This window comes from Aegilops tauschii, chromosome 1 (genome assembly GCF_002575655.3).
Source record: "Aegilops tauschii subsp. strangulata cultivar AL8/78 chromosome 1, Aet v6.0, whole genome shotgun sequence".
Taxonomy (NCBI): domain Eukaryota; kingdom Viridiplantae; phylum Streptophyta; class Magnoliopsida; order Poales; family Poaceae; genus Aegilops; species Aegilops tauschii.
In genome coordinates, this window is record NC_053035.3 from 227559478 (window position 1) to 227582852 (window position 23375).

At 47.0% G+C, this 23375-nt stretch overlaps 1 protein-coding gene across 1 annotated transcript; it reads left to right on the plus strand.

The window, feature by feature from the left end:
• Nucleotides 1–11070: 11070 nt before the first annotated feature.
• Nucleotides 11071–19542, plus strand: LOC109758444 (protein FAR1-RELATED SEQUENCE 5-like). Its single transcript, XM_020317300.1, has 7 exons — nucleotides 11071–11280; nucleotides 16475–16537; nucleotides 17309–17685; nucleotides 17837–17956; nucleotides 18134–18219; nucleotides 18762–19159; nucleotides 19342–19542. Exons 1-7 carry the CDS (start codon nucleotides 11071–11073, stop codon nucleotides 19540–19542), a joined length of 1455 nt encoding a protein of 484 aa, XP_020172889.1.
• The last annotated feature ends 3833 nt before the right edge of the window (nucleotides 19543–23375 follow it).

Genomic DNA, 23375 nt, shown 5'->3' on the forward strand with positions numbered 1-23375 from the left:
GATCGGTAGAAGGGAAAGACTTCGCGCGCACCCCAGAGTTCGAACCTTAAGGGTTTGCCGGAACCCCACATCCGACGTCCTTTGTCAAGGAGAAGGACATCGCCGAGCTTCGGGAGGCCGGGTACCTATTGAAGAAAATCGCCCACCGGCTTCCGACCAAAGGGCAAGTCGTCCCTACACCGAAGCCCAACAAGAGGGTGGTGTTCCTCCCTCACTTCGTCTGCGAATTGGGGTTTCCACTTCACCCTTTCGTCCGCGGACTAATGTTCTATTACGGGCTAGATTTCCATGATCTGGCCCCGAACTCCTTCCTCAACATCTCGGCATTTATTGTCGTGTGCGAGGCCTTCCTCCGCATCCAGCCCCACTTCGAATTATGGCTCAAGGTTTCCAACGTGAAGCCGAAGGTGGTGGATGGTCAACACGTGGAGTGGGGAGGCGCCATGGTGAGCAAGATGCCCAACTTCACCTAACCTAAGGGCACTTTCGTGGAGACTGTCAAAGAATGGCAGAAGCAGTGGTTCTACATCACAGAGCCACGCGGCGCCACTTGGGCGGCGGTTCCCGACTTTAAGGCCGGGGCTCCAATGTGGCTCCCCTCCTGGATGGAGAAGGGCCCCAACTGGTCTTAGTCAGATGAGCTGATAGCGCTGCAAACACGCATTCAGAGTATGGTGGATAAAAACATCAAGCTCGTCGACGTGATCCAGGTTATGCTAGTTCGCCAGATTCTCCCCTGCCAAAGCCGAAGCCTCCCTTTATGGGAATTCGATCCGGAGAAGCACCAGACCCTGGAGAGGCTCTTTGGAACTACTCACGAAGATGCGTGGAAGTTGCTCTTCAAGGGCAACGAGAAGCCACCGGTCATAGATCCAGACCGCGGGCACGATCATACCCATCCCGCCAATGCAGTAAGTCCATACCCTTTTGCGGCGCACCTTCGACTTGTTTGTTCAAGGAGGATGCCTAGTCTTTACTATATATCTTTCAGGTATGGACGGAGAGAGTGGAGCGGATCAGTGTTCGGCTCCGCTGCCCGAAGAGCCAGTCATCCCGCTCCTGGCGAAGATGCTGGTTTCGGCGCCCTATCAGCCGCTGGAGAAGAAGGCCAAGAAGAAGGCCAAGGGGGCCAAAGGTGGCCCCCGTCGCATGGGTGCTTCGGACATAACGTCCGAAGACGAAGAGACCCATTCCTCCGCCGCTGAGGACGACGAGGAGGAGGAGTTGGAGGAAAACAACCCTCCCCCTGATGGGGGAAAGAAGAAGAGGGCGGCCTCCACAAGTCTGGAGGCGGGGATGTCCAAGAAGGGGAAGGGCTCCCTTGCGGATACCTTCACGTGGGATGTCGACAGCAGTCCGGAGCGATGCCCCCGGACCAAGCCCCTGGCCGCATCGTAAGTACCAAAAGATTTGTACATGTCCCCATACCTTGCGCTTCTTCTTTCATCATGTCAATTCATGCTATTGCAGTCCGGCCCACGACAGCTCCCAGCGATCCTTATCAGGAGGTTCATTGGATTCGAAGGAGATGGCCAGCGAGTCATCGTCGGCCGCTTACTCCCCCCTGCCAAGGGCGACCACGAGGTGGTGTCCCAGAGGACCTTCCCAGGCCAGGGAGAGGCTCAAGAGGACGTCAGGGTGGTGACGAAGGATGACTCCTCGGCCGCCGGACACATGGGGGGAGAGGCCCCCATGGAGGCTGGCCATGATGGCCATATCCAATTCAGTCCCCAGCCGAATACCATTCCGGAGACCTACGCGGCTCCGAAGTCAAGCGAGCAACCTTCCCCGCAAGGAGGAGGTGTACCTGTCCCGCCGGTGACCTCTGTCCAACCAGGGGCACCGGATAATCTGCTGGAAGCGCTACGAGGCGCTTCCATTGTGGATGAACACCGTATCCTTATGGGTATAGTGATTCAGAAGGTTCAGTCCGTCTAGAGCGGACTGACCGATGCCTGCAGCAATCTGCTGACCGGCTTTGAGGTAAGTGACACAAAAGAAAAAGTCCCAATATAGACAGTAGTCCCTGAGACACTGTCCGGTGTTTGGAAAGAAAAAGCCGGATAGAGGATCAATTAAATCTCGTAGGAAACTAACTAAATATGTCTTATGTGACTAAGCAGGCGTCGTTGCTAGCCGCAACCTCACACACTGCCGAAGTCTCCGGACTAAAGCAGAAACTGGAGCGGGCCGAGGAGGAGCTCGGCCAAGCGAGGAAACAGCTGGAAGACCAGCAAGGTATGTAATGACTTGCTATATATTCGAAAGGAATAAATTATGTGTGCTAACCGTAGTGTCATGATATGTGTAAGAGCGACGACCGAGGTCGTGGCCCTTAAAAAGGCCCTGGCAGAAGCCAAGGAGAAAGCTGCCAAGGAGCAAGCCGCCCGCAAAAAGCTCAAGGCCAGGCTCAACGAGGTCCAGCAAGAACTCCAGGACGTTGTTAAAAAATGCTAGATCTTGGAGGGTGATGTTTCGGCTCGAGACACCGAACTCGCCAAGGCTCGCCAAATCGCAAAAGAGGCCCGGGTTGAAGCCCAGGGCGCCCTCCAGGAGATCCAGGAGGCCAGGAGGATTGCAACGGGTAAGGTGTTTAGTATGCAAAGCAAGTATGTGAAGAAGAGGTATTTCTTACTAACCCGAATTCGGAGTTCCCCAGGGGCGTTTGCAGACCTGCCGCGCAGCGTGTCAGACGCTGTGGAGTTCTTCTGAGCCGAAGAAGGGAGCTCGACGGAGAAGTTCTGGTCGCAGTACCTTGCGCCAGAACATCCAGTGCCCTTCACCGATCAGCTCAAACAGCTGGTCGAGCTGCATAGGGTGGCCGAACTGGCCATGAAGGATTTGATAATCCGGCTGTGGCCTGCCGAAGCTATACCCAGCAGCTACTTCGGCCTCGTGAAGCGGCTGGTGAATGCCTGTCCTCGGCTGGACGTTGTCAAGCGGTCGGTCTGCATCGAGGGCGCGCGTCTGGCCTTCGCCTACGTCAAGGTCTGGTGGGCGAAGATGGACGCCATCAAGCTTGTGACCGAGGGGCCGCCTGAGGGAAAGGAGCACCGCAAGCCCGAGCTGTATTTTGATAGTGTCCTGGAGGGATCCCGCATTGTTGCGGAGCAGTGTGCGAAAGACGTGATCTTTAAATAAATACATTCATATTTGCCTCGCCCTGTATGATGAAACAAAGACAATTTATGTAATATAATGCTTTATGTTAAAGTTTTACCTCCTGTGCGGCCGTTTTTATTAAATCTGAGAGTTGGTCAGTCGTCGGCTTCAGCCCCCACGTAGGTAGTACAGGGGTGTTCGGGATGGAATCTAAACACTCTTGATCCAATTGTATGGTCCTTGAAGGAGGTGTTTAGCGCAACGAACCAGGCAATCAGACTATGCGGCTTGAACACCCTCACTTAGCCATAGGAGTTTGACAATAAATATTTTGGGCGCAACCCCTAGTATTCGAACTAGGATGCTATAAGCACCTGATCGGGTAAGTACCGATCCCTCGCGTAATGCGGAAAAAATCTCTAACGATTTGAGACCTCTGAAGAGCTGACCGGCTCTTGCCGCATCATGACAGTCAGTTTTCGGCTTTCTCTACTGAGGTGCTCCTTTGGGTAAACCAGGGCACAATCGCAGTAGTTCTCCCTTTACTACCTTAGCTGATATAGCAGAACGTAAGGTAGCAAGCACAGGAGCCGGGCAACCCAACTATTGACCAAAGACATGATTCGGAGCCAATGCATATAATACTAAATTCAGGGTGCCAAACTATACTGTATAAAGTGTTCGGACTTCGCTGCCGTAGTACGGGGCGCTATGAAGCCCCTGGCAAATTGAGACGTACCAAAGTGTACGGGTGCTATTTGACAATGTTAGAAATAAGGAGGAAAACAGAAAAGTATCAAGGGTAATAAACTGGGGCCCTAAAAATTGGGCCACAAACTGTTTCCATTATAATTTGATTAATACGTCGAAGCGCATTGATACAAATGGTGCGATAAGCAACAGGCTATTTGACATGCCACAACCAAGGGAGAGCTGTGTGTGGGTCCTGAAAACAGGTAGAGTGATTGTTAAAGAAAACACCTAGAAATTCCCCTATACGCTTGTGCTTCTTGCCATCTTGGTGTATTTGTCCTTCGAAAGGACCGGTGATCAGGCCATCAGGGAAGGTCTGTGGAAAAGAAACCTGAAAAGGAGAAAAAGGAAACAGTGAAAGTATATGTGTCTGGGAGCGGTCGAGCCGTATTGTGGATCACGAGCTAGTTATGCCTCCGTCTATGCCCATGGTATTTTGAGTGTGTAATTATGTACGCGCGGTACTAGTGCCGCCACTTGATCTGGACTGGGACAGAGGCCGGATTGCTAATCCAGCTCTCGACGAGCCGAGCTGTCCGGCTGCAGAATAGTCCGAACTCTTTTGACAGTGTCCGAGAGTTCGGCCGCTGAATTGAGGTTCTGCTTGAGAAGGTCGCTCTGTACTTCTGCTGCTAAGGCGGCGGTGTGCTCCTCGGTACGGAGGGAGCGTTCCGTGTTTCCATTAATTGTTATGATGCCGCGTGGTCCGGGCATCTTGAGCTTGAGATAAGCATAGTGTGGCACCGCGTTGAATCGAGCAAATGCGGTCCGTCCGAGCAGTGCGTGATAGCCGCTGCGAAAGGGGACGATATCGAAGATTAACTCCTCGCTTCGGAAGTTGTCCGGAGATCCGAAGACAACCTCTAGTGTGATTGAGCCCGTACAACGGGCCTCTACACCTAGTATGACTCCTTTGAAAGTAGTCTTTGTGGGTTTGATCCGTGATGGATTAATGCCCATTTTGCGCACTGTGTCCTGATAGAGTAGATTGAGGCTGCTACCACCGTCCATGAGGACGCGCGTCAGGTGAAATCCATCGATGATTGGGTCGAGGACCACTGCGGCTGAACCGCCATGACGGATACTGGTCGGATGATCCCGATGATAAAAGGTGATCGGGTAGGACGACCATGGATTGAATTTTGGGGCGACTGGCTCTATCGCATAGACGTCCCTGAGTGCGCGCTTGCGCTCCCTTTTGGTGATGTGTGTGGCATATATCATGTTCACCGTTTTGACTTGAGGGGGAAACTTCTTCTCTCCCCCTGTGTGCGGCTGCCGGGGCTCCTCGTCATTGTCCTCGCTTTGCGATCCCTTTTCCTTGTTCTCGGCATTTAGCTTGCCGGCCTGTTTAAAAACCCAGCAGTCTCTGTTGGTATGGTTGGCTGGCTTGTCTGGGGTGCCATGGATTTGGCACGGACGGTCGAGTATGCGGTCCAAGCTGGATGGTCCCTAATTGTTTCTTTTATACGGCTTCTTCCGCTGACCGGACTTGGAGCCACTGAATCCGGCGTTGACAGTAGTGTCATCGGTGTTGTCACCATTGCTTCGGCGTTTGTGTCTGCTGCGTCGGAGCTTGCTGTTGCCGTTTTTAACCTCAGAGGGGCCTGCATCGCTGACCGTATTTTTAGTACGAGCCAGCCAACTATCCTCACCCGCACAAAAGCGGGTCATGAGTGCCGTGAGGGCTGCCATGGATTTCGGCTTTTCCTGGCCGAGGTGGCGGGCGAGCCATTCGTCACGGATGCTATGTTTAAAGGCCGCTAGGGCTTCGGCATCCGGACAGTCGATCTAGTTCTTTTTAGTTAGGAATCTGGTCCAGAATTTCCTGACTGGCTCCCCAGGCTGTTGAACTATGTGACTTAAGTCATCGGCATCTGGTGGCCGGACATATGTACCTTGGAAGTTGTCAAGAAAGGCTTCTTCCAAGTCCTCCCAGCTGCCAATAGAATTTTCAAGCAGGCTATTTAACCAATGTCGAGCTGGCCCTTTGAGTTTGAGTGGGAGGTATTTGATGGCGTGAAGGTCATCCCCGCGGGCCATATGGATGTGGAGAATAAAATCCTCGATCCAAACCGCGGGATCAGTTGTTCCATCGTATGATTCAATATTTACGGGTTTAAACCCTTCTGGAAATTCATGATCCATTACTTCGTTAGTGAAGCAAAGAGGATGGGCGGCGCCTCTATATCGGGACGCATCGCGACGTAGCTCCGATGGAGTCCGTCTGCGGTTTTCGGCCCGGGCGTGACTAGGTTTGTCACGTCCAAATAGGTAACCGTCGTCGCGTGTCGAGTCACGTCCTCGCGATCCGTAGATCGATCTTGTACGTCCTGCTCTACTGTCCAGTTCCTGCCGAAGGTCATACGTGTAGCCCTGAGCTATTTTATCCCTGCTTTTATGGCGAGGTGGGGCAGTCTGGTGTTCGTCTTGAGTTTCTGCTTTATCCCGACCACGTGGTGGTCGGTCAGCCGCATTGCGCGATGATGGTACGGGCTCCAACGCCTCGTCATCAAACTGAGGCAGCAATTTGCGCTTCGGGTAACTTTAAGTTGGGCGCTTAAGGCCGTATTCTTCGGCTGCGAGGACATCAGTCCATCTGTCATTCAGCAGATCTTGGTCAGCTTGAAGCTGTTGCTGCTTCTTTTTCAAGCTCCTTGCAGTGACTACTAGCTGGCGCTTTAAGCGCTCCTGCTCGAGGGGTTCCTCAGGAATGATAAAATCCTCATTGCTGAGGCTCACCTCCTCCTCGGAGATCGGATGGTAGCTACCGTCCTCCGAGTCTTCGTCTATGGCCTGTTCGTTAGGGCTAACTTGCCCATCTTCCCGATTGTTTTGTTCGGCAGTTTGATCATCGGGGTCTTCTGTGTCTTCGGCACCATCCGGAGTGTTATCGTCTCCTATGTCGGTGTTGCTGTCTTTGCTGTGACGCGACTTAGAGCGGCGCCGCTGACGCCGGCGCTTTGGTTGTGTCTTAGGAGGGTCATCCTTTGCTGGGTTCTCCTTGTCGTCGCCGCTATTATCTTTTGGTGCATCCACTATTTATACGTCATATGAGGAAGTGGCCGTCCATCGTCCGGTGAACGGCGGGTTTTGGGCCTCCTCTTCTCTGGCATCGTCGTCCATACTGTCGATATCTTCGGAGTCGTAGTCAAGCGTGTCGGTTAGGTCTTTGATAGTGGCTATGAAGTGGGTGGTGGGTGGGAAACGAAATTCCCCATCCTCAGTCTCCAGTTCGAACCGGATATAATTCGGCTGAGAGTCCCCTGCTAGGGATAGATTTTTCAATGAGTTGAGCACGTCGCCTAAAGGCGAGTGCCGGAAGATGTCCGCGGCGTTGAATTCGGCGATCGATAACTGATCCTGCTCGAGATACGCGGACGCACAGTGTTCGGAACTTATAGCCGGAAGCGGGTCTGAGGTTCCGGAGACACGGACATCGCGCGAGGTTAGATCTGTGTGCGGCTCCAACGCCGTAGAGTCTGCGGCTTCCGTGGCAGGGTTGAGCTTCCCGTCCTCGGATGGCGCAATCTGCTCCGGATCTAAGGCCAGAGCGGTTGTAGGTGCAATTTCCTGAGCATGGCCAGATGACAGATTTAAGTCATGTTCATCGTGGCGACGGGGAGCGACTCCCGTGGTCTCGAATCCGTCGAATATCAAGTCTCCACGGATGTCCGCGACGTAGTTCAAGCTCCCAAATCTGACCTGATGGCCGGGGGCGTAGCTGTCGATCTGCTCCAGATGGCCAAGCGAGTTGGCCCACAGTGCGAAGCCGCCGAACATGAAGATCTATCCGGGGAGGAAGGTCTCCCCTTGGACAACGTCGTTGTGGACGATTAAAGGAGCCATCAAACCTTTTGGGGACGGCACAGTGGAACTCTCAATGAAAGCACCAATGTGGGTGTCAAAATCGACGGATCTCGGGTAGGGGGTCCCGAACTGTGCGTCTAAGGATGATGGTAACAGGAGGCGGGGGACACAATGTTTACCTAGGTTCGGGCCCTCTCTATGGAGGTAATACCCTACTTCCTGCTTGATTGATCTTGATGAATATGAGTATTACAAGAGTTGATCTACCACGAGATCGTAATGGCTAAACCCTAGAAGTCTAGCCTGTATGACTATGGTAATGAGTATATTAATCCTCCGGACTAAGTCCTCCAGTTTATATAGACACCGGGAGGTTCTAGGGTTACACAAGGTCGGTTACAGAGGAAGGAATCTACATATTCGATCGCCAAGCTTGCCTTCCACGCCAAGGAGAGTCCCATCCGGACACGGGTGGAGTCTTCGGTCTTCGTATCTTCACAGCCCATCAGTCCGGCCCATGGCTAACAGGCCGGACGCCTGAGGACCCCTTAGTCCAGGACTCCCTCACAGGGAGAAGACTGGGATAGTCGGCGGTGATGGCCACTTCCGTGCCATCATAGTTCGCCTGGTAAAACACCCCATCCTCGAGCACCACAAATATATCTGGATATTCTTCGAATCCAGGGTCAAGATCCCAGTTGTGGTCCTCTAGCTGTGGGGCGGGGCTGTGAAACCCCTCAGAAATCTTTCGCCATTTCTGCTGTAAATGGACGAATTAATATTCACTAAAAGTGACTCAAGGAGTAGAGTGAGTAGAGCGGAGGGGTTTGAACTTACCCAGCTAGGAGGATTGTACATAGAAAATCCATCTCTGCGCTTAATACGAAGAAATTCCTCCTCCTCCCCTTTGAACAGTTCGGCCAATATTTTGGCCAAAGCGGCGGGGGTATCCGGACCTTTCCGACCGTAGCGGGAGGCGTCATCCTCCCCGTTATAGTGCCACATGGGAAGCCCTCTGTATTGGAACGGCTGAACCCCTCGTACTATGGAGGTCGCCATTACCTCGACTATTGATAATCCGGACTGGGCGAGTGTCTTTATCTTGCTCATGAGTTGACAAACTTCCGCACTATCTTCCTCCTCGAAACTCCGAGGGCGCCAGCTGTGGCGTTTCTTCAACGGAACGCTTGCGAACTCGGGAAGACCCCTTCGGACTGGGTCTGGAAGTGCGACATCCTCAATATAGAACCACTCGGAAGGCCACTCTTCGGATGCCTTCTTCGGTGTGCCGGATAGGTATCCGGCTTCGGCGATGCGCCATATCTTGGCTCCGCCCACTTCAAATATTGATCCCTCGTGGTTACGTGGGATGAGGCAGAATAACTTTCTCCACAATTCGAAATGGGCCTCACAACCCAAGAATAGCTCGCAAAGAGCGACGTAACCCGCGATGTGAAGGATAGAGGCCGGAGTAAAGTTGTGCAGTTGAAGGCCATAATACTCCATAAGCCCTCAGAGGAACGGATGAATTGGAAATCCGACACCCCTTAGCAGGTAGGGAACAAAGCATACTCGTTCCCCCCCCAGACGGATTGGGGAAATTCTCCGCCTGGGCCCCGCCATTGAAGGAGGTCAACCCTGCTCGAACAGGGATCAGATCCATGGGAGGGAGAAATCCCTGTGTTTGCAGTTTCACCAGCTGACCGTGGGATACGGAGCACCTCTCCCAATCGCCTTTGTCTGGACTGCAGGGATGGGAGGAGGAGCTGGGAGCGCTAGCCATGCTGGAGTGGTCTTTCCTAGCAAGCTCTGAGGATTTTTCCGCGTGGTGCCGAATGGATCTGAGATCCAATCTCTTTAAATAGACGCTCTTTCTTGCATGGCTGGGGGGTTATGTGCAAAAATACCCTGACCTCTCGCATTCACTCGACACGTGGAAGCTGAAGTTGTTGATACACAGAAGCCGAGGGGCATGACATTAAATGGAAGGCCGAATACATCACTTTGAAGTCATCAAAGGAAGAACCCGCCTTGCAATGCCGAAGACAATCTGCGCGCCGGACACCTCGTCATTGAAGCCTGGTTTGGGGGCTACTGAGGGAGTCCTGGACTAAGGGGTCCTCGGGCGTCCGACCTGCTAGCCATGGGCCAGACTGATGGGTTGTGAAGATACGAAGACCGAAGACTCTCACCCGTGTCCGGATGGGACTCTCCTTGGCGTGGAAGGCAAGCTTGACGACCAAATATGAAGATTACTTTCTGTGTAACCGACCTTATGTAACCCTAGATCCCTCCGGTATCTATATAAACCGGAGGGCTAGGTCTGTAGAGGCCAAGATATAATCATAGTCATATAGGCTAGACTTCTAGGGTTTTAGCCATTACGATCTCGTGGTAGATCAACTCTTGTAATACTCATATTCATCAAGATTAATCAAGCAGGAAGTAGGGTATTACCTCCATAGAGAGGGCCCGAACCTGGGTAAACATTGTGTCCCCTGTCTCCTGTTACCATCGACCTTAGACGCACAGTTTGGGACCCCCTACCCGAGATCCGCCGGTTTCAACACTGACTGTCATCTGACCAAAGGATAGTACGGCCGTGTGAGTGCACTGGAAACTGTGAAGCTAGTCTGGGACTGGCTCTCCAAGGTCAACGAAGGCGTCTCAACTCAGAGAGATTCAAGGATTGATGTTCTTCGCAACCTCTTCAACCGCTTCAAGAGAAACGACAATGAGAATGTCTAGCTCACATTTGATCACCTCACTGATATCACAAATGAGCTTCACGCACTTGGCGCCACTGAAATCACCAAGCACGAAATCGTCAAGAAGCTCCTGAGATCACTTGACATCTCATTCAACACCCTGGCCCTAATGATTCAAGAACATCCTGACTTCAAAGATCTCGATCCGTCTGACATACTTGAGAGGCTCAACACACATGAGTTCCAGTTATCTGAGAAGAGAGACATCGATGGCCCCAACTATGGCCGAACCTGGGCTTTGAAGGAAAAGGTTGTGTCCTCATCTGAAGAAGAATCTGACTGCAGTTCTGGGGATCCTGAAGACATTGGAAAGGAGCTAGCTATGCTCGTGAAGAAGTTACAGAAGTTCTCCAAGAAGAAAGGTTTCAAAAAGTCTTCAAGATCCAGCTCAAGAAATGATGAAGCTTCCACTCGTGACCACAAGAAGAGAACATGCCACAAATGCAAGAAACCTGGTCACTACATCTCTGAGTGTCCTCAATGGGACAATGAGACCAAGAAGAAGAAGAAGAAGAAGAAGAGCAAGGAATATGATTCTCATGACAAGAAGAAGAAGAAATCCTCAAAGTCTTCTTCAAAGTCTTCATCTCAGAAGAAGAGCTCATCCAGCAAGGCTCGTGCATTTGTTGGCAAGGAGATGGATTTAGAGGAGGAGTCTGCTTCTGAAGAGGCGGTGGTGGAGTCCGAGGAGGAGTCCGATTCAGGTGTGGCAAACCTGGCTCTAGCTTCGGCTTACATTGCCAAGTCCATCTTCAACACCGAAGACAATGGCCTCGTCGCCAACGCTGATGCTGATGATGAGGATGACTCCGCTCCTACCTACTACTTCATGTTACTTGGTGCCAAGGTAAACTCACGCGATGCTTACTTCCAAACCACCAGCGAAGATGACTCTGAATGTGAATCTAAACCTAGCTATAAAACACTTGCTAAAATTGCAACTGAACAACAAACTGCTATGGAACATATTCAAAAGTTGCTAGACAAAAGCGATGACCTGTTGGACGCGGAAATGACTCGAACTCAGTCCTTAATTGAAGACATTAAAAATCTTCACGTTAAGTACGAGGAACTTTAAAGTCATCATGAAACACTCTCAGCTACTCATGAGAAGCTTTCCTATGATTATCTTCAAAGGAAGCAAGAAGTTGAGAACCTGAAAGCAACTCATGAAGATCTTCAAAAGGAGAACGAGTCACTTCGCGCTCAATAGATCAGTTCTGCTCAGGAAGATTTTGAGCCACCATGTCTAAAATGTCTTGGGCGTGATAATGTTGTCTCTATTGCTGAATGTTCTACTCCTGCTACTGTTGCAATATCTTCAACTGCTGATGTGGTAACTAACCCCTCTACTGAGGATACCACTACTATTGCTGAAAAGAATGCCAGGTTGAAGACATTGCTTGAAACAGGGGTGTACAAAATCCGCAAAGGGCATCGGACACTATGTGATGTCCTCAAGAAACAGATTCTGAACCGAAACCCTAGGAAATAGGGTGTTGGGTTCGAGAGGAAAATGAATGTTGATGGTTCATACTGGAAGCATGAGCAGTACTCCAAAACCACATGGGTTGCTGCAAAGGGACCTTCAGTGGATCCATCTACCTTATCTGGCTTCACTTGTGCTAACCCGATTATCATCGATGAATCCTTTGATGCAAACTATAAACTGTTTAAGAATCAGAATGGTGAAGTGTTTGCCAGGTATATTGGTACTAACTGCAGGAATGGACCACCTTTGAAGAAGATATGGGTGCCCAAAAGTTGTCTTGAGAAGCTTCATGTGAATGTCATCATGACACCACCTGGGAAGAAGACAAACCCCAGACCAAAGGCTTCATACAGACAGAGGACTCACCAGAGTCACCCTAACGCCAATTTTTTGCAGGGAAACCATACTCAGACTTATAAATATGAGCATGTTTTATCAAACCGCTATGTTCATAAGACCCAAAAAAATTCTGCTTATTCTTATGAGTATTATTCACCACCTGCAAGGCTATTTGCTAGGGCTCCAAAGCCTAAATTCTCATATGCTGCACTTAGACTCATTGCTTCTAAGCCACCCCTGAAGATGTGGGTGGTTAAGAAAAATTAACTCTCTTTTGCAGGGAAAGGTCTCCAGCCGGAAATCAAAGGCTTCTGATGCTTATGCAGGGGACCTAAAACATCTTGTGGGTGCAAGATAAAATGCCAGAATGGTCTTACTATGTATTTCATCCTAGGATTTCTTGACAAACATCCTATCTACACTAACCAGGATCTGAACTTTGATAATATGCTTGTTCGTCAAATGTTTATGCTTCACATTTCCCTTGGTGAAGCCTATCCCCCAAACTGCACTGTAGGGTACGGCACCAAAGGCTTATGAGTGGATTATGGACAGTGGATGCACTAACCACATGACTGGTGATCGAAGTCTTCTTATGGATTCAACCCTACGTCCGTCTGACGAAAGTCACATCACATTTGCTGACACTGGTAAAAGCAAGGTATTGGGCCTAGGTAGAGTTGCAACCTCAAAGGATCAACACATGGATAAAGTGATGCTTGTTGAATCCCTTGGTTTCAACTTAATGTCTGTCTCAATGCTTTGTGATCTGAACATGATTATGATATTTGGAAAATATCGTTGCCTTGTGCTTATGGAATCTAACAAATCTCTAGTCTTCGAAGGATATCGAAAAGACGATGTGTATATGGTAGATTTCTCCGTAGGACCACAGCTGGCCGTGTGTCTTCTAGCAAAAGCTTCAGTGTGCTGGCTCTGGCATCGGAGGCTAGGGCATGCTGGCATGAGGAACTTGCACACTCTCGCGAAGAAGAAGCATGTCATAGGCATCGAGGGCGTCAAGTTCAAGAAGGATCATCTATGCGGTGCCTGCGAAGCTGGAAAGATGACTAGGGCCAAGCATCCCTCGAAGAAAATAATGATGACTACGCGTCCCTTCGAGCTGATTCACATGGACTTATTTGGCCCTACTCACTACTGTACCCTTACTACCACTGCATGCCTCTATGGTTTCGTCATTGTGGATGATTACTCCAGATATACATGGGTGCACATAATTCTCTACAAGACTGAAGTGCAGGATATCTTCAGACGAGTCGCCAATCGTGCCATGACCAACTATGGCATCAAGATCAAGCACACCAGAAGTGACAACGGCACAGAATTCAAGAATACCGGCCTCGACACTTATCTTGATAAATCGGGCATCACACATGAGTTCTCTGCTCCATACACACCTCAGCAGAATGGCATCATGGAGCGCAAGAACAGAACCCTCATTGAGATGGCATGAACGATGCTCGATGAGTACAAGACTCCAAGAAATTTTTTGCCTGAAGCTATTGATACTGCATGCCACGTTATCAACCATGTTTATCTTCACAAGTTCCTAAATAAGACATCATATGAGCTCCTAACTGGTAAGAAGCCAAACGTCAGCTATTTCAGAGTCTTTGGTGCTAGGTGCTGGATCAAGGATCCACATCACACTTCAAAATTTGCACTGAAAGCACAGGAAGGTTTTATGCTTGGCTACGGAAAGGATTCGCACTCCTATAGAGTCTTCAACCTCTTTCACTACAAAGTGGTTGAAACTGTGGATGTGCGGTTCAATGAAACTAACAGCTCGCAAAGAGAGCACCTGCCAAATGTGCTAGATGAAGCTACACCAAGTGAATCTATCAAGCTTCTGGGTACTGGAGAAATCATACCTTCAGAGGAATAGGCTGAAGAGGAAATCATCATTTCTGCACCTAATCAGCATTGTCTTCATCTTCAGCAAGGGAAAAATTCTTCGATATTTGGCTCACACCCCAACACTAGGATTATGGTATCCAAAGGGCTCAGAGTTTGATCTAGTTGGATTCTCAAATGCTGATTATGCTGGTGACAAGGTTGATCACAAGTCCACATCAGGCACATATCACTTTGTTGGACGATCTCTTGTCTATTGGTCTTCAAAGAAGCAGAACTATGTATCACCCTCCACTACTGAATACATTGTTGCTGGATCTTGCTGCGCTCAACTTCTATGGATGAAGCAAACTCTCAAGGACTATGGCATCCACCTGAAGCATGTGCCACTCTACTGCGACAATGAAAGCGCCATCAAGATTGCCAACAATCCAGTTCAGCACTCGAAGACAAAGCATATTCAGATCCGTCATCACTTTCTCAGAGATCATGTCATGAAGTAAGATATTGATATCATTCACGTCAACACTGAAGAGCAATTGGCAGATATCTTCACAAAGCCCCTGGATGAGAAAAGGTTTTGCAAGTTGCGGTGTGAGCTAAATATCTTAGAATCCTCAAATGTCCTGTAATTGGACACACATCCTAACGCTTATGCATGTTGATGACTTAGATGTGCAACACACGAAGTAACGTATATCTTCAATTATGAAGACTTACACTCTAAGTGTGAATACATTAACGTGGAATTTGACTTCGGAACACCACGATAATTGTGCGCCGTGTCTGGGTCTAATACTTCCTATACGATGGGTAACGCCACCACCAAACTTTCTCGAAGATTTTCATTTGGCGTCATGATTGCGTTATCTTCACATTTGGTTTGTCTTCAACATTGATTTGACTACAAGGTTTATCTTCACAATGTTGATTTGGTATTTTCTGATATATATATATATATATATATAGGACAACACTATTCTAATCCCAGGATTAGAATAGTTATTTGGATCACAGCAGCCCCTATAAGGGCCCGACAGAACACCTCCCGAACTTCTGAACTGCCGGCCCGACCCATAGGATCCCGAGGCCTCCCCGACAAGATCCACCTAATCCTCCGATCCCAATCCCAAGCCGACCAACCCCCCTCCTCGCCTCGATCCCCGAACTCCCCCCGTGGTTCACCGCCGATCTTCGCCGGATCCGGCGCCTCCCCCCGTCTCCAGCTCCTGGCCGACCGGATCCGGCGCCTCCCCCCCCTCGCCACCTCCTGGCCGATCGGATCCGGCGCCTCCCCTTCGTCGCCACCTCCTGTCCGACCACCGGCGCGGGAGAGCGAGCGACGGCGGACGCCGGCGCGAGGGAGCCCGTGTCGCCTGGATGCGGCGAAGCCGCCATGGACTTCCGTAAACCTCATCCTCGTTCCATCCTCACCGCCCGACGCCTTGGCAGAGCAGATGACGGCCCCGACGCAAGCTACGGCGAACGACGCGGCCAACGGAGCAACTCGGCGGCGGAGGCGGCATCGGCAACGGCTTCAAATCCAGCAACGGTAGATGAACTTCCTCCCACTTCTTGCCTTGCTTGACCTTCTTGCTTCGTGCAGATGAACTTCGCGCCCTCTGCAAGACATGGATTGCCATGGAATTCCTCTCCTAGCTCCCCGACGAATTGCTCTCAAGGTGGCTTATCTACTGCTGGAAAAAGGTTGGCCGAACTTCTAGCCAGGGTATGGTTGAACTTCCTTCTATTTTTTATTTTCTTACAGCCATGTGAAGTTCAGGTAGTGTGTGAGCCTCAGTCCAGGTTGCAAAACATTCGAAAATCTGCCTACATTAACATGTGAAAAGCCATGTGAAGTTCAACTATTAAGTGTGCTAGAGTTCAGGTTGGTATGTATCTCGTTGTGTGCAAAAAATAAAAGGAAAATAAAACATACATGTGATCACATGAAGGTCAGGTTGGTATGCACTAGTGGTTCAACCATTCAAACTCATGAAGGTTCAGGTTTTTTAACTGTAGGCAGTATTTCCCCTTTGCAAAACAAGAAGTTTAGGTTGTGGAGAGTGCTCAGTTCAGGTACATATAAGTAATCAAACAGTGTAGAATTAACAAAATGTGTGGTTCATTCTGTGAAGGGTGCTCAGTTCAGGTACAAAAGTATTGACAGATGCTCAGCTCAGTGCAGAGTGTGATGCCTGTCCTAGGGAAAAAATATGTACATGAACACCACTTTTCTATGAGAAGTTCAAGCTGTCAATAATGCTCATTTCAGTTACAAAGGTATAGGCAGATGTAACGTGTGTGCTAATAAACATTTTTTCTTTTATGGCAGCAAGACGAGAGACGCATGAAGAAGCTTAGAAGTTCCCAGCAGCAAGTACACAATCCTAAGCCTGTACGCGTTGCACCACCCCCTAAATGGGTCACACCTCAAACGCACCAACAACATTACCAACCTGCTCCAGACCAAAAATGGATGACACCCGAAACACATGGAGACTTCCAAGATGCTGGGTCACAGCCCTATCCGCACAACTTTGCGCCTCCACCTAATTGGGTGATGCCGGAAATCCCCCGCGGATTCTTTGTATCCACCAGCAGACTCCCAAGCACGCCGATGGAGGAGGGGGTTAGCTCAAGTCCTGCGTGTAACTCTGGAGGTTATCCTGGTGTGCCTCGTCAATGCCAAAGGGAAGCAACTAAACCGGATCCCAGGACAAATCCAACAGGAACACACACATGGAGGAGAGTGCTCTGCACACTACCACCATTGGATGCTGCTGCTGCTACAAGTGAGAATTGTATGGGACATAAGGTAGATGGATCGCTTCACAAAACAAAAGAGCAAACCAAAACCAGGATCGCAATACCTCCACAACCACCTCAAGCAAAAAGAACGCAAACAAGAGAGAGGCCATCTTCAGCCCTCCTTCCTCCTCGTGATCCACTCCTGCATCCTGCTATGATTACTCCGCCGTGCCCCATCCTAGAGGGACAGCAGCAGACTCTGGTGGAGATGCGATCATACACGCACGTAAGTGAAACAAAAATTTAGGTATTTATATATGCATCTTGTATTATCTGCAAATTTTCTGCTCCCTCCAGCATAACAAGTTCATAAACTGCATTTTAACGTGCCATTTAGATTATTTTTCTTTCTCTGCAGATGCCGGATCTCCCGGATTATCTAATACCAAGACTAAATATGCGATTCCAAGATGTAGAGAAAGCAAGGGAATTTTATAACAAATACGCCAGACACGCTGGTTTTGGAATTAGGAAGATGGGAGGGAATGACAACCACAAGTATTTTGTTTGCGTGTTCCAAGGGAAACACACAAATTATGTTTCAGAGGCTAACAGGAAGCGAAACAAAACATCGCAGAGGACAGGCTGCAATGCAAGAATGAGGGTGAAGGTGCAGGAGGATAACACATGTGTGGCAGTGGACATTGAGTACAATCATAATCACCAACTCATGCAAACTGATGACATGCTGGTATTCTTGCACTCACACAAGAATTATGACCCCACTATTCTGGAGTACGTAAAGCTCCTACAGTACCATGACCGGACGAGACCTACTAAACCAGTAAGTATTCAAAAATGCACATACTGCAAATGTACATAGCATCCTAAGTCACCACCCTTTGCTTGCAAAAATAACAAATGCATGTTTGCATATAATTTGCAGGAAAGCCATGAATGCCAAGAAAGATGATTTGGATGATGTATTGAAACTCTTATCATTCTTCAGAGACATGAAGGCAATCAATGATGAGTTTTTCTATGACATACAAGTAGACAAGGACAAGTCAATTAAGAACATTTTCTGGTCCAATGCAAGCTATCGAGGAGCGTATCAAGACTTTGGCGATTGCGTAACATTCGACACAACTTACAAGAGCAACAGATTTCATATGCCTCTGGGAGTGTTTGTTGGAACAAACCATCACTTGCGGTCAACGATATTTGTTGTTCCCCTGATCAGAGACGAAGATGCAAAGTCATTCAAGTGGTTGTTCGATACATTTGTACGGTGCATGAACAACAAGCACCCAACTTGCATTCTAACAGGTGAGTTCAAAAAAAAACTCTGCAAGTTTCATCATCTTTTCAGTCTATGGGTCTGTATTGGGTACATTGGTTTTATCTGAAAATAATGTAAAGCAAGCAGTTCAACCACTGTTAGCACAGAAGTCCAACAAAACAGTATAAGAAGTAAAATTAGATGTCACATGTTTAGAAAAAAAATATAGTTCTGGATGTGAAGTTCAAATAGAGGAACCATAGAAGTTCAAGGACACTGCTGTAAGCAAAAACATATGAAACATGTTCAAGAAAAATATAGTTATGTATGTGAAGTTCAAGCACTGGTACCACAGAAGTTCAACAACACTGCTGTAAGAAAAAATTGGGTTACATTATTAGTTAGTAATACTGCTACCTTTGAAGTTCAAGTACTTGAACAACATAAGTTCAACAACACTGCTGTAAGTAAAATATATGTGACATTATTAGATAGTCCTACTGCTACATGTGAAGTTCAAGTACTTGTACATCATAAGTTCACCATTAGTGCAAAAAGAAGCAAGTTTTATTTTTTTTAATTCATGCAGACCAGTGCCCTTCGATGGTGAAAGCTATACCACAATCATTCCCAAACACCGTCCACAAGCTATGTCATTGGCACATCCTGAAGAAGTACAAGGAATACCTCACATTGATGTACAAAAAGTATAAAACATTCAAAGAGGAGTTCACAGCTATATTAAACTGGTCACTGATGCCAACGGAGTTTGAAGCTGCCTGGGCTGAACTCGTGCACAAGTACAGCCTGGAGAACGACCAGATGATGATGCAGCTGTGGAGTGATAGGAAAATGTGGATTTCAGCATATTACAAGAACATTTTCTGTGCTAGAATGACTTCAGCACAGCGAAGCGAGAGCATGAATCACGTGCTCAAGAAAGGGTTTGTCATGGGGACCCAGAAGCTACACATGTTTGCTAGGCGGGTAAATGCTTGCATACAAACTCGAATGTAGAAGGAGAACGAGCAAACAATGAACAACATGGTATTAAGACAAAAAAAACACCCCCAACATATTGTGACTTCCTTCAACATGTGCACACTGTTTTTAAAAAATGAAACCCATGACTCTGCTTCAACTAATATCTTATTTTTTGACATGTGCAGACCAATCCTGTGACAAAAACAACCTATGGCTACGAGGAAGACATGGCTATCAAGTACACAAGAGCCGTGTACACCGAGATGAGGACTAGGATGAGAAAAGCCACGTTATTTCATGCAAAGCCTACGGCAGAGCCCACTAAGTACCTTGTGTACTACCACAACAAGGCTGGCCATGATGATGAAAACAGATTTGCCTGGTGAAAGCATGAATTCCAGGTTGTAGCTGACCCAGAGAATGAAATATACGAGTGTGAATGCAAGCTTTGGACACACACAGGTGAGAGGAAAACCAAACTCATTAAATAGCTAAACTAGTAGTATCATATCAAATATATGAAACTCATTGCTGGCTCGCAAGCTATGTATTGTGCATTCATCACAAAATGCTGGCCTGTTCTGCCTTCACATCATGAACATACTGGACTACCTGAAGCCTGACAAATTTCCAGACAAGTATATCCTCAAACGGTACACAAAGACTGCAAAATCACAACCAACCTTTGATACAAGTGACGACAACACAACTGCATCGGATGGAAGCTCAAGACTATCGAAGCAAGACATCTTGTTGCAGCTAAATTTGATGGTTAACAAGAAAACGATGAGATGTGACCAACAATATGACAGAGCCTTCTATGTTCTCAAGAGGCTCGTGGAAGAGCTTGATGCAATACATTCAGCAAATCGAGCGGATGCTGACGAAAGGATGGCTGAAGAGGATGCTGAAATTGAAGATGACCTTCATTATTATGCAGCTAAAATGCTCCAGGCCGCTGCTCAAGCCAACCAATGCAAGCAGGGTGTTGACCAATTAATGCAACAGCGGTAGTAAGAGACGATGAAACTGCAGTTGTACTCTGAAACAAAGGGTAGGAAGAAAATTTCTGCAACAAAGAAAAGTGACAAGAGAGCTCAAATAAAGGCACCACCTGCAGGAAGAGTCGTCGTGCTCAATGAGAACGGAGTGCCACTTGGACACAGGCAATGTAGTGTGTGCAAAAAGGTTGCAGGACACAACAAGCTCACCTGTCCAACACTCTTAGAAAGAAACGATGCCAAGGAGGTCAAGCAACCCAAAGTTCAAAAACAGCAGCCCAAAGTTATAGAACAAAGCAAGGGACCACACCCACAGAAAGCAAGCAGCAGACTTGGTATCATATGCAAGGAGTATGAACCACATAATGCAAGAACATGCCCAAAGCGCGGAGATGCTGAAAAGACAAGCAAAAAACTAGAGAAGAAACAGAAAGCAAAACCTAGAGCCAGCAACAAGAAAGTGGTCGAAGATTAAGAGGAATACGAATATGAAGACACCATCGAAGAAGAGGAAGACGAAGAGGAAGTGGAATGCGAAGAGGAAGAGGAAGAGGATGATGAAGAGGAAGAGGAAGATGAAGAGGACGAGGTACATGTCAAGCAAAAACCACTACAAGCAAAGCGTAGGAAGAACGCAAGGTTGATGAACAGTTAGACTAGGTCAATTAAACAAAGCAAACTTATGTCATGTCAATGTGCAGAATGTTATTCCACTTTTGAAATAGTATTTTAGGAGAAGCTTACTTGAACTTCTATTGTTGAAGTTTCAAAGAAATTATACATTAGAAGTTCAAGTAAGCTTACTGTAGAAGTCCTGGTATAGTATGAGAGGAGGTGCTGGTGATGTATTGCATGAAAGAGCAAGCAGTAATAAAATGAAAATATACATTGTGAAGTTCAAGTAATATTACTGCAGAAGTCCTGGTATGTTATGAGAGGAAGTGTTGTGTTGGTGATGTATTCCATAAAAGTGCAAGCAAGAATAAAAATGAAATTATATGCTATGAAGTTCAAGTAAGCTTACAGTAGAAGTTCTGGTATATTATGACAGGAGGTACTGGTGTTGTATTCCATAAAAGAGCAAGCATCAATAAAATGAAAAAATATACAGTTTGAAGTTCAGGTCAGCTTACAGAAGAAGTTCTGGTATATAAATCGATGTAGGAAAAAATATGCTTAAAAAATAAGTATCGCCGTATGAACTAAGGTTAGCAAGCCTAAGACAACGCGTTCAGATATGAAGTTCTGTTTGGATGCGTGCAGAAGTTCATGTACAATACCGACAAAAGATAAAGAAACGTAAAGGAGTGTATGAGAATATTTTTGCACAAAGTTACACATGAAATCCATTCGCAGTTGAAAAAACACAAAAAAACACATATAGATTCTATGCAAAAGGCTACATATTGGTTGGGTTGAAAAATACTCCCTCCGTTTCTTTTTACTCCGCATATAAGATTTGGTCAAAGTCAAATTACACAAAGTTTGACCAAATTTATATAAAAAATATGAACATCTACAATACTAAAACTATATAGTATGAAAATACGTTTCATGGTGCATATGATAATATTGATTTCATATTGTGATTGTTTATATTTTTTAATATAAAGTTAGTCAAACTCTACAAAGCTTGACTTTGACCAAACCTTATATGCAAACTAAAAAGAAACGGAGGGAGTACTAATACATTACACAACACAAAAAATCCTCTCTGTCTGAAACCAGCAGCCCAGCCAGATCTCAAGCAGAAGTTCAAGTCAAAGATCATATGTTGGGACCCAAAATTAAACAACACAAAAAACCAGCAGTTCAACCATAGCCCAGAGAGAAGTTCAAGTACATCTGTTGGGGAAAAACATACAACACATGGATACTCAAAACGATGCGGTACATTGAAATTCACAAGCCAAATCATTCTTCACACCAAATACATTTGTCCTCAATATCATAAGTAATAGTGCTGCAGCTATAGATACACAAATTACTAAACCATTCTTACAATCAAATCTTTACGAAATCGTTCCAATCATTATCAAACCTAAATCTTTACGAAATCAAATCTACACTGAAACTAATGCTTCGAATTCACGGGCCCAAGGACTAGATCTCTTTAGGAAGCTCTGCACGCATGACTTCATTCTTCTCGCTAAAGATTAGAATGTGCATGAACTCGGCCTTCCAGTCATCTGCAGCAGCCTGCCAACAAGAAATGAAATGATGGTTTAGTAAAGGATAACTAAAGCCACAGCAGGAGCGTCTCAGCAAAAACACACAAGAAAAATGAAAGGATGATGAGACAAGAACAAGGACAAAACATACCTCCACATCACCAAAATCGTCAACAAGTTCATCGCCATCATATGTAGAGCAGAACTTCACGGCAAAGAAACCACAATCATTATTCACTTGCTTTGGAACATCGATAAAAGTCGGCCTCTTTTCAATATTCGCACAGTTAGGCTGCTTGCTCGCTTTGTACGCAGCCTTGCCGTACACCTCCTCGAGCAACACAACAAACCTCTTGATCTGCCAGAAATGACAAATAAGATGAAGTCAAAAACATGTTAACCAAAATAGTTAAGTTCAGCTACATAAAAGCGACACTTGCATAAGATCCAGCTAAACAAATACCAGAAGTTCAACTGTCAAATGATAGTCAGTTCAAGCAGTATTACCAAAACAGAGACAGAAACATATTTCATCAACAGAAGGCATAATAAACTTCGTGTCGAACAAGAAAATATGAAAGGAGGTTCAGGCTAAGAAACACTCACGATATTTTGGCAGTCTCCATGGAAACTTGTTCGTGACATTCCCTTATTAGTGTAAGTAAGTGAATCAAGGATATCAATGCTCCCACGATATCTATTCAGCACATACACACTGTAGTGCGCCATTGTGTCAATTGGCTTGAATATCAAAAAAACCTGCCAAGAATGAAAGAAATGGTGAACACAAACTATAAAGCATAGGTATTGAACAACCGGGATGAACAAAAACTTCTTGACAAACTCAGCAAAAGGATGTACATAAAATTAGAAAAGCAAGATTTATGAAAACCTAACTAGCTTTGTGTTAAGAAGGTCTTCTTCCTTGCGAACAAACATTCGGAGGAGATTAGCAGATTTTTTTGCATCGAACTTTGGAACTGTTGCACCGAAAAAATCATACTCCAGGCAGTACTGTGCATTCACAAAAACAGAATTAAAACACCT